This window comes from Moesziomyces antarcticus, assembly GCF_000747765.1.
Source record: "Moesziomyces antarcticus DNA, scaffold: scaffold_v10004, strain JCM 10317, whole genome shotgun sequence".
In the NCBI taxonomy this organism is placed as follows: Eukaryota; Fungi; Basidiomycota; class Ustilaginomycetes; order Ustilaginales; family Ustilaginaceae; genus Moesziomyces; species Moesziomyces antarcticus.
This window is the reverse complement of record NW_014639006.1, coordinates 499,627-512,951: the sequence shown is the minus strand read 5'-3', so window position 1 is coordinate 512,951 and position 13,325 is coordinate 499,627. Positions and strand designations below refer to the sequence as shown.

Genomic DNA, 13,325 nt, shown 5'->3' with positions numbered 1-13,325 from the left:
GGAAGGGATCAGGGGCCGAGGCGCGAGGCGCGCGAAGCTTGAGCTGTGACAATCGACCCAAGACGGGTGGGGTGCCTTGGGTGGGGAGATGCGCGCTGAGCTGTGCTGAGCTGTGCTGAGCTGTGCTGAGATGTGCTGAGCCGGCTGAGCTGCAACGGATGCACCGGCACCTGCACAATCTGGTGCCGCGTGTGGCTGGCTGGCTGGCTGGCTGGCTGGCTCGTTCCTGCTGTGCCCAACACTGCGCGCTGCCTGTCCGGCTGTTTCGCCATTCTTCGATCTGGGCTTCGCCGCCGCCGCCGCCGCAAACCCCCACCGTGTGTGTGGGCCCACACGCGCTTCCGAGTCAGCCGCTGCGATCCGGGCTGAGCAGCCGCCTTCGCTTTCGCTTCCAGTTGTCGGGCTCCCCGCCCGTCTCGCCGCGCTCCCGTCGAAATCGACTGTTGCTTTGCGTTGCTTCGCTTTGCCGCCGCTGCTGCCTCCTTCCAGCTGGGATCGCCTCTTTCGCCTCGAGCTGGCGTGATCATCCATTCCGACGCCCGCCCCTCCTTTCATCCTCCTCCTTCTCGCAGCCTGACGCTTCTCCTCCACCCTCCATCGCCACTGATCCTTCCACCACCGTCACATCTATCGGCTCCATTCCGTCGACCGCCATCGAAGCCGCCAACTGCATACACCCCAACATCGCTCGACGACCCCTCCGGGGCTCCTGCTCTCGATCTCGCTTTCAATCTCGCCCGCTTCGCTGCCACATCCGCCACGCGGCCAATCTCCGAGCTAGTCGACTCGCCCCATCATCATCGCCTGGCCACATCGCCAACTCACAGCGCCATGTCCGTCGACACAGAGCCCCGCGCACCGCGCGCCAACACACAGTCCTCACCCACCTTCCGCCAGACCGGCTTCTCGGTCCCTACCGTCTCGGCGCCCACCACCAACGACATCAATGCCGTCGCAGTCGCGCAGCAGGTCCTTTCGCCCAAGATGCGATCCTCCAACTCGAGCCTCAACGCGGCTTTGCAAGGAAGGCCCAACGCCCTCTCCCGAGCCGCGCCACACGATGACGGCGATTCGGACATGGCAGAGGCCGCCCCCCTGCCCCTCCAGATCCCCGGCTCCGGTGCCAAGCTCGAGCCGGTCGCCATGGGCTCGCAAGTCTCGCGCTCGCCCAACGACGTGCCAACGCCTCCGGATGCGCCTTCCCTGGCGCCTCACAAGCCCTCGCACTCGCCCCACACCACATCCGTGCGCCTGCCTTCGCTGAGCGCCAGCATGCTCTCGCCGCGCTACTCGACCCTCCAGGGCTCGAGCATCTCGAGCGGCCCCACATCCATCACCTCGAGCAACTGGTCGCCCTCGCGCAGCACCGACCCGCACCTCTACTCGATCTCCGCAGGCAGAAAGTACAGCTACGGCAGCTTCAACAAACCTGCGCTCAGCACCTCGTTCAAGACCTCGGCAATGCGCATGCGCGGCGATGCTGTCGACGACGACGAAGACGAGGAGGACGATAGCTTCGGCAAGCCCACCTCCCGATTCGCACGCGGATCTACCGCTGCCACGGACAGGGCAACCGCAGAGCCCGGCATCGAGCTCGACGGCGACGAGGTGTTTGCCTTTTCCAGCCCTTGCTTCGGCCCCAAGGAGCTGCCAGACGACGGCGTCCCGTCTCCCGAACTCCACGAGGCCATTCCGCCTTCGCACAGCGCGTCCTCCAACCCGAGTGCCATCCTCAGCCCAAGCTGGGCCACCGCCTCGCTCGGCAAGCTCTCGTTGGGCGGAAGCGAACACAAGGGCTCCCCAAGCTCGGCGAGTGCCCGCAGACCTTCGCGTTCCCACAACCATCACGGCGCCGGACCCCTGTCCTCATCGGCAGACGTGGCCGCTGCGGCCATGAAGCAGAGGCGCTACTCGTACAACAAGCATGCGCGTCCCACCTTTGCCTCGCCCGGTCCCAGCAGCTACACCTACTCTTCCAGCTTTGGCAGGGACCATCCATACGCGCGCACACCCACTTCGACTAGCCTCTCTTCGTCTCACCGCAAAGAAGCTCGCTCCAGGTCCAGGTCCAGGTACGGCGCCGACGACAGAGGCAGCCGATCCACCGCCGTCTTGGACGACGACGAGACCGACGAGGAGATGCGCATGGACGACGACGATGCCACCGAGGACGAGGCAGACTACGCCTACGGCGGAAACTACAGCGCGTCCTACCAGGCTCGCATGCGTCAGAGCCTCGCACACAAGGGCGACCCCACGCTCGGCAGCACCCCTTCGAGCTTTGGCGCCAACCCGTCCCAGGCCAGTCTCGGTCTCACCTTCCAGATGAGCCCCGGCAACCAGTCGATGCTCGCCAAAGGACACCCGCTCGACGCCAGCCGCTCGCCCGTCATGGCCAACTCCAACATCTCGGTCAGCCTCAGTCGCCAGTACAGCTCGGATCGACATGCAGCCGCGGCGGGTCTGGCTCCGTTGCGTCATCACCCCTACGCCACAAGCCCATCGGCCACATCGGGTCCGCTGAGCGCGTCCATGGGACTTGCCTACTCTCCTGGCTCCAACGCGCCTGTCAACCGACCTGCGCACAGGAGGGGGAGCAGCCTCGGCAACGGCCTTGCAGCGCCAGCTTATGCTGCCGGCGTGCTCTCGACTTCGCCCAGGTTCGCCAACGGCATGGCAGCTGGCCGCAGCGGCGAGCGCGCGGATGAAAGCAACGGCGAGCGTCTCAGCCAGTCTCCGTACGGTGTCAACTCGGGATCTCCGTACTCTGCGGGCGCTCGTGGGCTCAACGGATACTACGCCGCAGCCACGCAGAACGGCGCTTACAGCCAGTCGCCGCGGTACTCGCAGAGCTTTGGTGCGCGCAAGGAGTCGAGCGGATACGCATCCACGCTGGCGGCGCACTTTGAGAAGCACGAGCGCTCGGACAGCATGGCGAGCGAAGCCACCGAGATCGGTGACCGATCGGCCGCTTCCAACGCCTCGCAGCAGCGCAGGGCGTCCAGCAAGGCGGGCGGCGCGCGCTCGTCGAGCAACACGGGCGCCTCGGGCAACACGGACGAGACGGCGCAGGTGGCGGCGATCCGCGACCGTCTGGGCGGCGCGGCGAGCTGCTCGGCGTTCATCTCGAAGCTGTGGCACCTCATGATCAACCCGCAGCAGTACAGCAAGTACATCCGGTGGGACGAGGCGGGCAGCTCGATCATCCTGTCGAGCGAGCCGGATGTGGCCAACGAGTTTGCGTCGGACGTGCTGCCGCGGCTGTTCAAGCACGGCAACAACGCCAGCTTCATCCGCCAGCTCAACCTGTACGGCTTCCAGCGCATCCCGTCGTCGAGGCTGCTGGATGCAGCCGAGATGAAGGTGGCGGCAGCCAAGCGTGCCGAGCTGGGCGGCAGCGGCGGAGGCTCGACGCTCAACACGGCGGTGCAGCTGTACGGCGCGCATTCGAGCTTTGCCCATCCGCGCTTCCTGCGGGGTCGCGAGGAGCTGCTGCCCACGATGAAGCCGAGGTCGAGCAAGAAGCCCAAGAAGGCGGCCAACGGCGGCGCGGCCGATGCGACGCCGCGATCGCTCGACGCCGACACGACGCTAGGTGGCGACGAGACCGACGAGGAGGACTTTGCCCTTTAAGGCAAGCTCACTTCGCCTCTCACTCCGCGCTCGTACCCTTGGATGCCCTAGCACGGCTTGCGCCTCCTGACCTCATCGATCCAATGCCTCTAGCGTGCGCCTGGTGCACAGTATATCCCTGCTTTCTTCATTTGTCATTCTTGCCTGTTTTTGCATTTTGTCCCTTCTTACCCCTGTCCTGTCTATCGCTTTTGCATTCGTGTACACCTTTTGTTCGGCTCGGCCAGTGAATGTCATGTCTATTCGCGCATGATCGCGTGATGGCGAGGAATTTAGGAAAGCGGGGTGATTTGGGCGGCAGCTTTGCGGAGGAGGTGGTGTTTGGAGAGGCTTTTGTTGGCGGGGTCTTTGGCGATGGGTTGCCAGATTGTGCCGTGGCGGGGGTTGGCCTTTAGGAATGCGTCTAGGAGTTGGGAGATTTGGTCCTGGTTGGCCTGTTGGGATTCGAAGCGGTACCAGGCGGCCCAGGCGTCTGCGTTGTCTGGGTCGGCGGCCACAGCGCGGTGGAACCACTTTCTTGCCTGGGGGAACTTGCTTTCCAGCGCGAACTGTTGGGCAACGACGGTGATTACGCGCGAATCGTCGGCGGTCTTTTTCAATGCATCGGCCATCTTTGTTTTGCGACCGGTGCGAGGTTCAAATGCAACCGCCAGCGCCCAGAGTTCTCCCGAGGAGGGGAGGTCTTGTAGGGCACGCGAGAGGAGGGTTCGGGCTTGGGTGGGGGAGCCGGCACGGTGTTCGACTGCAATGGATTCGGACCAGATCGCCGAGGAGGGGGCGTGCATACGTGCCTTTTCGAGCAGTGCGCGTGCGCGGATCACCAACCCGGCTTCCTCCTCCAACCGACTCGCTAGAATCCAGAGCGGGATTGAGGAGGGGCAATTGCGTACACCGCGTGCGTAGTACTCGCGTGCATCGCGAATCCCCTGTGCAGCATCCGTAGCCACGGTACGCTTGAGTTGGCCGCCCATCATGTACAGCTTATCGTGTTTGGGGAACTTGGCCACCGCAGCATCCACCAACTCCAGAGCACGTTGGGGCGAGCCGTGATCGCGCTCGAGCAGGGCGCTTTTCATCCACACGCGCGCAGTACCCACCTCACTACAAGCTCGTTCGAGCAGCTTACCCGCTGCGACCAGTTGGCCGTTATCCGCCTCGAGCTGGGCTGCAGCGAGCGAGATGCGTTCCGAGCCAATGTTGGCGTCGAATGCACGGATGAGCACCCCCCTCGCGCCGGGGACATCACCCGCCGTCGACTTTTCGCGCGCATACAGCAGCCACAGCTCCTCGGCTTGCGCACAACTCGCCACCGCCCGCTCCAACAACGCCTCCACCGCATCGCGTGTACCGTGGGCCTGCTCGAGTGCAACGGCACTATGCCAGATGGCGGGGCGGTCGGGAAACTCGCGCAGCGTATACGCCAGAATCGTGCGTGCCACTTGGACGCACCCGCGCTCTTGTGCCGACTGCGCCTCTTCCACCCACACCGCACGACGATCCTGCTCGTCCAAGTCCAGCTCGATGGTCGCCTTGACGATCGCCGCACACGTGAGCGGGCTGCCGTCGTTCTCGACGCTTTCGGCCTCCTGGAACCACTGCTCGCGCGACAGCTGCACACCCGCCTTCTTGAGCGCCTTGACCGCCGCACCCACCGTCTTGTCCACCTTACCCTCATCGCCCTCGGTCTCCTCGAGCAGCCGCGCTGCCGCGATCCAGATCTCGTGCGACGTGGGGATCGTCTTGCGCGCCTCGTTGAGCACCTTCTTCGCATCGTTGGGCGGCGACAACCGCGCCAGCGCCAACCACAGCTCAATGCTCATCGGCACCGCAGCCACCGCGCCGCTCAGCAAAATGCGTGCATCCTCCGGATTCTCCTCGAGATTCACGAGCTCCTTCCACAGCTTGACGCTGTGCGGGATGTATTCGAGCGACTTGCGCAGCACGCGCTTCTTGCTCTCGGGATCCGACTCGAGCTCGACCGCCTTGAGCCAGATATTGACCGAGGTCGAGACGTGCTGAATGGAGCGCGCCAGGATGACCTTGGCATTGTCCGTGGTGTTGAGACGTGCGGCTTCGAGCCAGATATCCTCGGAGCGCGGACAGTGCTCACAGCCCTGGCTGATGATCTTGCGTGCGCTCGACATCTTGCCCGCGACTTCCTCGACGCGCGCCGCAGCGATCCAGCCGGGCGCATGGCGCGGGTTGGTCTTGATCACCGAGTCGAGCAGCGTGCGTGCCTTGGCGATGTCGCCGATCTCGGCGTCGGTCTTGATCACGCTCGTCGAGAGCTCCGTCAGGTAGCCCTTGGGGTCAATCGATGTCGCCGTGCCCGAGAGCGCGCTGCTGGACGAGGAAGAGGCCTGATCGAGCTGGTGGCTGAAGATCTTGTTGCGCGCCTCGCCGATCTCGGCGAGCGAGGCGATGCCGTCGGCGGTGTTCATCTGGTCCTGCGTGAGCGCCGACTCGACAGCGTTGCGGTCGCGATTGGCCACGAGGATGGTATCCGAGATGGCGAACGATCGCGTGTTGCGCGCCTCACGCTTGGCGGCTGCCTTGCGCCGCTTGCCCGTCGCGCTGCCCGGATCAGCAAGCGCAGCCCACTCGTCCTCGGTGACGCTGCTGAGCCCGCGCTTGAGATCGGCGAACTGCGCTTGCACCTGGGGCTTGTCAGCACGCGCCCGTTCGCGCTCCTCACGCTCCCGTGCGTCGCGGAACTTGCGTCTGCGCTGGTCCATCTTTGCGTCGACGGCCTCCCAGATCCGGTCGGCCTCCTCGTCGTCCTTCTCGTACACGGCGCCTGCGAAGAGCCCCGTCTCATTCTCGGGGTCCTGGAAGCGGCCTTCGTCGTCGTCGCCACCGTCGTTGTCTGCTGCTCCATCATCGGCGTCGTCGTCGCCTTTCGGTGCGGATGGGCCGCCGGTGGTGGGGGCGGCAGGCAGACGGGCGGGACCAATGTCGGCTCGCGTGGTGAAGCCCGAGGCGCCACGACCCAGACCGGCGACGTAGCCGGCGGGCGCCTGCATCGACAGGAACGCCAGCTTGTTCGGCTTGTCCGCCATGGTAGGCCACTGTCGCGCGCTGCTGTGCGGAACACGGGCGGATCGAAGAGTGCGCGCAGTAGCGAGAGCAAAGTTGGTGGTGTAAGAAGAAGAAGCGCATTTGCACCGGCGATACTCCACATCCGCGCCCAGTCTGGAATTTTCGAAGCCACGCTACTCAGGGTCCAACTCGACCAACACACATGCAGGACTAGTTGATAGCGAGCGATTGCAGGGCAATGCGGCCACGGCGAGGAATGAATGCACAGTATTGATATAGTACAGATGCGATGCTGATGGAGTCAATCACAGACACGAGGGTAGGCTTGGAAGCGCCGTGTGGGGTCAATTCAATGATCTTCGATCGGGCCGTCGAGCAGCCGAATACTGTTGGACAGGAGCAAAAGGGGGGTCAATCCTCTACCGGTGGCACATCCAATGCCTTCGGTCTAGGTGGCCCTGGGACTTGCACTCACAGGAAGCGCGGCGTGGCCAGTAGGTTTCTGCCTCCAGACCTGAACTCGCGCGGCCATACATCGACGAGGAAGTAGTCTGTTGCAGACAGAGCGCAAAGGTCAGCTCGGTAGCCTTCTCAGCGAGACTCTAGCCGGTCGGATGCGATGTACTTACACAGGTGACCGACAGCGATGCCACTGATATCGCCCACGACGGCGCGCAGACTGCCGTGCAGGAGCCACCCAAAGATGACGAGGCTCCACGGCAGGTACGGCGCAGTTACAACGAGGAGGCCGAACAAGCTGAGCCGAACATGCCTGTTGCGTCTGGACCAGATATAGACGAGCACGAACGCGAGAGGCGATCCTAGAAACGGCTGTGCCGTCAGCGGCGACAAGATGAGAAGGCACGTCGCGGCGAAGAGCAGCAACACCACATACGCCGCCCTTCCGCCGGAGCGTCCGCCGAACGAGTTCTCCTCGAGCATGCGCGAGTAGCGCATGAAGAAGAAGAGGTGAAAGATAAAGTCGAGACCGAGCGGGCCAAAGTAGAGGAACGTGGTGAGCAGGCGCCACACCTGGTACTTGCGAAACACGAGCGCCGGCGTGTAGAAGAGCTGGAACGACGACACGAGGTGCGTGTGTTCGAGCAGCGCCACGCCGAGCGTGAGTGCGGCCCATGCGCCCGTGATGGGCGGAATGGACTCCAGATCCATGAAGTTGCCCAGCGCACTGCCTGCGAGAATTTGTGGTGGTGCTGGTGGTGGTGGGCGGCACGACAGCAGCTTCGGCGGTGAAGTAGTGTTCGGACGACGTGGAGGCTGCTAGCCCGATTTGGGGATGCGATCGGGTTCCGCGGAGGTTGTTCACGCGATTCGCTGCAAAAGGAGCGGTAACCGGCAGGCTTCAACTTCCGGGCTGAGGGCCAGCTGATGGGCGAAAAAAGCGCCGCTGCCGCGCACGGCTCGCCGGTAGTCGAACGGAGCTTTCTCCCCACAATTTTGAAGCGGCCATGTTCGAAGCAGGCTGGGCCGTGTTGGACCCCGTCAAGCTCGTCCCGCATCCGCATTCCGCAACCTTGACTTGCCTCCGGATCACCATCATCCAGGAATCAACCGCAAGACAGGCTCGTACCTGAAGTCCCCACCATGTCGGCCACTGTGAATCCGTTCAACCTCAGGAAGCAGCTCGCCTTCTACGGCGCCTATCACACCGACCCGGTCAACGTGGGCATCCACATCCTCGGCGTGCCCAGCATCATCTTGTAAGCGGAGCATCCGGTGCTCTCTCGTGTCGCCAGTCCAGTTTGAGTTACGTTCGCACGATGCTGACCTCGCATGCTCGTCTTTGGACGCAACAGTGCAACGTCGGCGCTGCTGGCCAAGCAGGGCACCATCTTCCCGTACGTGCAGGACCACTTCCCACTGGCGGCAGCGTACCTCTCGCAGGCAGGCTCGCAGCTCGCAGCCGTGCTTCCCGCCAAGACGTTTGAGTATGCGCAGCTCAACCTGGCCGCCGTCTTCATGGGCAGCTACTGGCTGTACTACAGCGTGCTCGACACCACGGCTGCGCTGCTGCTCGCGCCCATCTGGTATGCGCTGTGGTACGGATCCACGGTGCTCGCACGTACGCACCCGGACGCCACCAAGATCGCCATCGGCATCAAGGCGTTCGGCTGGATCAGCCAGTTTTACGGACACGGCGTGCACGAGGGCCGTGCGCCGGCTCTGCTCGACAACCTGCTGGGCGCCGTGGTGCTCGCGCCGTTCTTTGTGTTTTTGGAGGTCATCTTCCACTTTGGATACCGCCCGCAGCTCCAGAAGGAGCTCAAGAACGACGTAGGCGTGCTCGTCACTAGGTTCCGCACCGAGAAGGCCAAGGCGAAGAGGGGGAAGGCTAACTGAGCGGCCGTATCGACGTCGAGGCTGGTGCCGCTTTCCTCTTATTGCGGGAGGAGGGCCGCCACGGTATTCCATCTGCACCCATTGATACCTGTATTCAGTAGCGTCAAGCTTCCTGTGTTTCGACGTTCGGAGGATGTAATCCTCACATATGGGACTGCTCTGATGCCTGCGTCCAGCCTGCATGTAGCCTGAGTCTCGGGATGAGATCCGATAGTGCGGCTTCGGCTCGGACCGACAGAGAGTGGTGTGAAGATACTGCATCGTTGCCTGCAGAGGAGGAGGAACTGTGCAGACACGGATAGGATAAGCTCCCGCTCCGCGAGCCACAGTGAAGTGAGAGAGCGGAAGCTTCTTTTTCCCATGTGCAGCCTTTATGCAGGTGCAGCGGGTGGGGCTTCGCGTCGGGAGGCGCCAGTGAGAATTGTGTTACTTTCCAAAGCTCGAGTTGCTTTCTTGCGTTGCCGTTCTTTCTTCCCCCCCCCCTCCTCCTCCTCCCAACACCACTGCGTTGCAGCGAGGCCCATCGAGTGCTGCTTTGCGCGATTCCCACGGCGTTAGGCTCTTGGCATCGGCAATTCCGACGAGCCACGCCCGTCGAGGGAGCTTCGCGCGAGTCAGCAGCATCTCGGGAGGGCCCGACGGTTGTGCTCTGCGAGATCACGATGGAGCAGTCGAGCGACACTGCGCCGCGACGGCGAAAGTCGCTGAGCCAATCGATCCGCGCGCGACTATCGCGGCCCATCTCTCGCGACAGCACATATAACCACCCAGCGTCGCCGCTGCCGCCTCTGCCCATCTCGCGCGCTCGGTCGGCAGACAGCATCTTCAAGCCCGTACCAAAGCCAGCCTCTGTGGCACCCATCAGTATGGCGGATCTCGACACGGCGTGGTCTTCCATCACTCCGCCGGCGTTCCCTGTGCCGCTGCAATATGCAGCATGCTACTGCGAGGAGAACGTGTACATGCTCGCGCAGCATCTCGCTGCCAAGCTCACGCGCGCCAACCGCGCCGCGATCAATATCACGCAGAGCCAGAAGCAGCCCGCGCCGGGGCAGGCCCTATTTGTGCCCGTGTGGGACGTGCATGTGCTCTTCATCAGCAATGCGGGCAAGACGGTGCTGCTGTACGAACAGGCCGCGTCCAAGCTGCCCAGCGCCGGATCGCCTGTGATTTGGGACTACCACGTTGTAGCCGCCGTCACCGCACATCTCGTCCCACTTCACCAACTCGCGGTACAGCCAGATGCAACAATTGCTCGGCCGCCCGTGTTCGCCAATGGGGAAGGCTGGAGCCGAACGTGGATTTACGACCCAGACTCGCGCCTCGCTAGGACCGCAGTCAGCGCAGAGGGCGGCGAGCTGCTCAGGCCAGTACCGAAGCACGAGTACGATGACAAGACGTTCCGGCCGGACGATATCGCAGCGGGCGTGATACCGCCTCATTTCCAGCCGGCCTTCCGATACATTGCGGCCAACGACTTTATCGCAGGCTTCGCAAGCGATCGCAGCCACATGCTTCAAGATGGCCCGGTAGGGATCGGTGGAAAGGTGTGGAGCGCCCCGCCTCCCGTGTGGGATCCTATCGTAGGTGCGAGGGCCGCCAAGCTGGGCGAGTCGAATAACCTCATGCGGTGCTACGTCGATATGGCGGCATCCGAGGCCGGGTTCGGCACTGTCGTGGATGCAAGCACCTGGTTGGGCTGCCAGAGTCTCCCCTGCTCTTCACTGGGTGCCACGATCACGGACGCGCTTGCAGTCGGAGCTGCCAGCTGCAGCCAGCGAGCATTGCCAGTATCGTCAGCCAGGGACTCACGCTGGCTAGCCCCACCATCGACTGCACGCCCAGCAGCAGCAAAAGAGGATGCGCCCAACGGAGCGGCGAGGGGAGGCAGGATCGCGTCGCCGCTCTTTCCGGCCTACCTGCACGCTTCGCAGCAACACCGCTCCCGTCCTCCACCACCGCCTCCCACACACTGAACTTCTCAATCATACCCGACTCTGGCCCCAAACTTTGCGTCTGCTCGCATGTGTACAGTATGAATTAGCTGATGGTGCATCTTATGCTGCTGGCTTTTTCTTGCGCTTGACGCTGAGCATGTTAGCCGGCGCGGCGGTTGTCTTTGCGCCCTCGACTGCATTTGCGTCGTGCTTTGCCTTTTCCATCTGGGCCTTTGTTGGTGCGACGACCTCAAAGTCCTGCCAGACGATGCCTTGTCCAATCAAGCCCTCTTCAAGGTCGTTTCCAAGGAGTTGGGCCACGCCACCTTTGCGGCGGACCTCCTTGTCGACGGCATGGAACCAGGCCGAGGTGAGTTGGCGCGCGTGCGTGATCTTGTTCCACTCGCACGTGTCCTTCATGAGCGACTTGAACACCACATCGCCCAGCACTTTATAGGGGATCGATAGTGGCTGGCGTTCGGGCGTCTTGGCTGCAGAGTCGGCAGAAGGGTGACGCGTAAAGAGGATCACGAGGACGCCGACTGCGTTGCCAGCACAGCATTCTTGGCGGAACGCCATACGCTCCCAGAACTCATCCACGGGTAAGTCGTCCATCAGCTCGCGCTCGCGCATCAGCGCACGCAGCGTAACCAGAGGCACTCCACTTCCACCCGTCGACCCCCCAGCCTCGCTACTCTCTTCCGTCTTGGCCCGCTTTTGCGACGCAGAGCTGTCGCCTTCGTCACCTGCAGGGCGCTTGTTGGATGCTCCGCTGGTGGTGAGGTCGAGATGCTTTTCGATGCCGTTTTGCTTTTCCTCCTGCGTCACACCAGGTGCGTGGGTGGACGTCTTCTTCTTCCAGCCCGAATGCTCGTGTGCATCGCCCGCCATCTCGTCGAGGAAGCGCGTCTTGGGATCGTCCGAAAAGTGAGGCATGAGCGTGGGTACCGTGCGCACCCTTCGTGGGTCGTACCCCTCCTTGCCTGGTTCTTGCACCACCTTGCTGCTCTCGCCCGAGCCGGACAGGACGAACGGTGAAGTCTGCCAGTGCAGAGGCAGCGGCGGCAGATCCTTGTCCGTACACGACGCACCGGCTGCGCTGTACGGATGGCCATACACCCACCCCGCTTGACGCAGCACATCCTCGGCCCTCCCGGCGCTGCCACTGGAAGGTGTGGACTCGGATTCGCGCACAAGCGGTACGAGTGGATGTGACTCGGCCTTGGAGTAACCCGGGATGAGGTAGAATGCTCGTGCGTCGATATCGCCCTGTACGTCATGTGCCTTGCGGACCGGAGCGCCCTGATCGCGCGTGTGCACGATCACATCGCTCATCACGGCGCGCCACCACTTGATGAGCGCACCATCGGACAGCACCTTCTTATCCTTATTCTCCGGACTCGATGGAAACAGGTACGCCCTCTGACTGCGCGCCAGTATATGCACCGACACATGCGAGATCCCCCCCTGGCCCTTGTCCGTATCCCAGTGTCGAAACGTCGTAAAGTGCTGTGTGACTGCCGACGACAGCGTGGCAGTGAGCGTGTTTCCAAACACTCTTTTGTCATCAAACACTTCGCCGGACAGCGAATCGCGCATGGCGGTCGGAATAGCCCGCGGTCCAAACCCGCTCGAGTCGAGTTTCGACACGTACAGCACCGCTGCTCCGCTTTCGGAGATGGTGTAGAGGTACAGCTCCATAGCGAGCACGAGCAACGGGTCGCCCGCGTCTCCATCGGTTTTCGGATTCGCTTGTCCAGGGGCGGACTGCTTGGGTATCCAGCTGGCGGTGATGAAGATCTGTTCTTCGAACGCAGCGATCGACGCGGCGCGCTTGTTATGCTCAAGGTCGTGTGGGTGGATGTGCGCGAGTGGATAGAGCGACTTGACCTGGCGCGGGATGGAGAAGAGCGTGTGGCACCGCAGCGTTCCTGGCTCAGCAACGGCAGGCGGCGATGCCTCGAGCACCGAGCGAATGGTGGAGAGCAGTGAGGCGCTCGGATCCGTCATGGCGTCGAGTGCAGTGTGGGGTGGGAGAAGGGTAGAGGCCAAGAAGGTGGGGAGCGAGAAGGTTGCTCTCTGGAAGAAAGTGCGGGTCTGAGCGTGGACCCTGGATTGCGCAGCCCAACTTCCCACCCACCAGAGGACGCGCTCGCGCGACGCTCACAGCCATCTACGCGTTGCTGTTCTTTTTTTCGAAAATGTGAGGCCGTCGTCTGCACCACACTTTTCGATTTTTCTCCAACCTCCCAGCTTCTGACCTGCCCCTGCGCAAGCGTGTTCCGTCGAGCAGCAATCGAAAGCATTGATGAACGTCTCATTCGCTCTTCACTATCCTCTTTTTCAATTGCTTTCGTA

At 62.9% G+C, this 13,325-nt stretch overlaps 5 protein-coding genes across 5 annotated transcripts; 3 read left to right on the top strand and 2 right to left on the bottom strand.

Annotated features, from left to right (window-relative positions):
* Positions 1 to 158: 158 nt before the first annotated feature.
* Positions 159 to 3,633, top strand: PAN0_004d2310 (uncharacterized protein; the record flags this gene model as incomplete). Its single annotated transcript, XM_014802255.1, has 2 exons — positions 159 to 319; positions 396 to 3,633. The coding sequence occupies 2 exons, from the start codon at positions 159 to 161 to the stop codon at positions 3,631 to 3,633; spliced, it is 3,399 nt and encodes a 1,132-aa protein (XP_014657741.1).
* Positions 3,634 to 3,905: 272 nt separating this feature from the next.
* On the bottom strand, positions 3,906 to 7,842 carry PAN0_004c2309 (pre-mRNA-splicing factor prp1; the record flags this gene model as incomplete). The annotated part of the gene is made up of 3 exons (XM_014802254.1): positions 3,906 to 6,825; positions 7,148 to 7,223; positions 7,302 to 7,842. The coding sequence occupies 3 exons, from the start codon at positions 7,840 to 7,842 to the stop codon at positions 3,906 to 3,908; spliced, it is 3,537 nt and encodes a 1,178-aa protein (XP_014657740.1).
* A 432-nt stretch (positions 7,843 to 8,274) lies between these two features.
* On the top strand, positions 8,275 to 9,030 carry PAN0_004d2308 (DUF962-domain-containing protein; the record flags this gene model as incomplete). The annotated part of the gene is made up of 2 exons (XM_014802253.1): positions 8,275 to 8,390; positions 8,487 to 9,030. 2 exons carry the CDS (start codon positions 8,275 to 8,277, stop codon positions 9,028 to 9,030), a joined length of 660 nt encoding a protein of 219 aa, XP_014657739.1.
* A 662-nt stretch (positions 9,031 to 9,692) lies between these two features.
* Positions 9,693 to 11,006, top strand: PAN0_004d2307 (protein N-terminal glutamine amidohydrolase; the record flags this gene model as incomplete). Its single annotated transcript, XM_014802252.1, has 1 exon — positions 9,693 to 11,006. The coding sequence occupies one exon, from the start codon at positions 9,693 to 9,695 to the stop codon at positions 11,004 to 11,006; it is 1,314 nt and encodes a 437-aa protein (XP_014657738.1).
* An 81-nt stretch (positions 11,007 to 11,087) lies between these two features.
* PAN0_004c2306 (DUF1714 domain-containing protein) lies at positions 11,088 to 12,977 on the bottom strand (the record flags this gene model as incomplete). Its single annotated transcript, XM_014802251.1, has 1 exon — positions 11,088 to 12,977. One exon carries the CDS (start codon positions 12,975 to 12,977, stop codon positions 11,088 to 11,090), a length of 1,890 nt encoding a protein of 629 aa, XP_014657737.1.
* Positions 12,978 to 13,325: the final 348 nt, after the last annotated feature.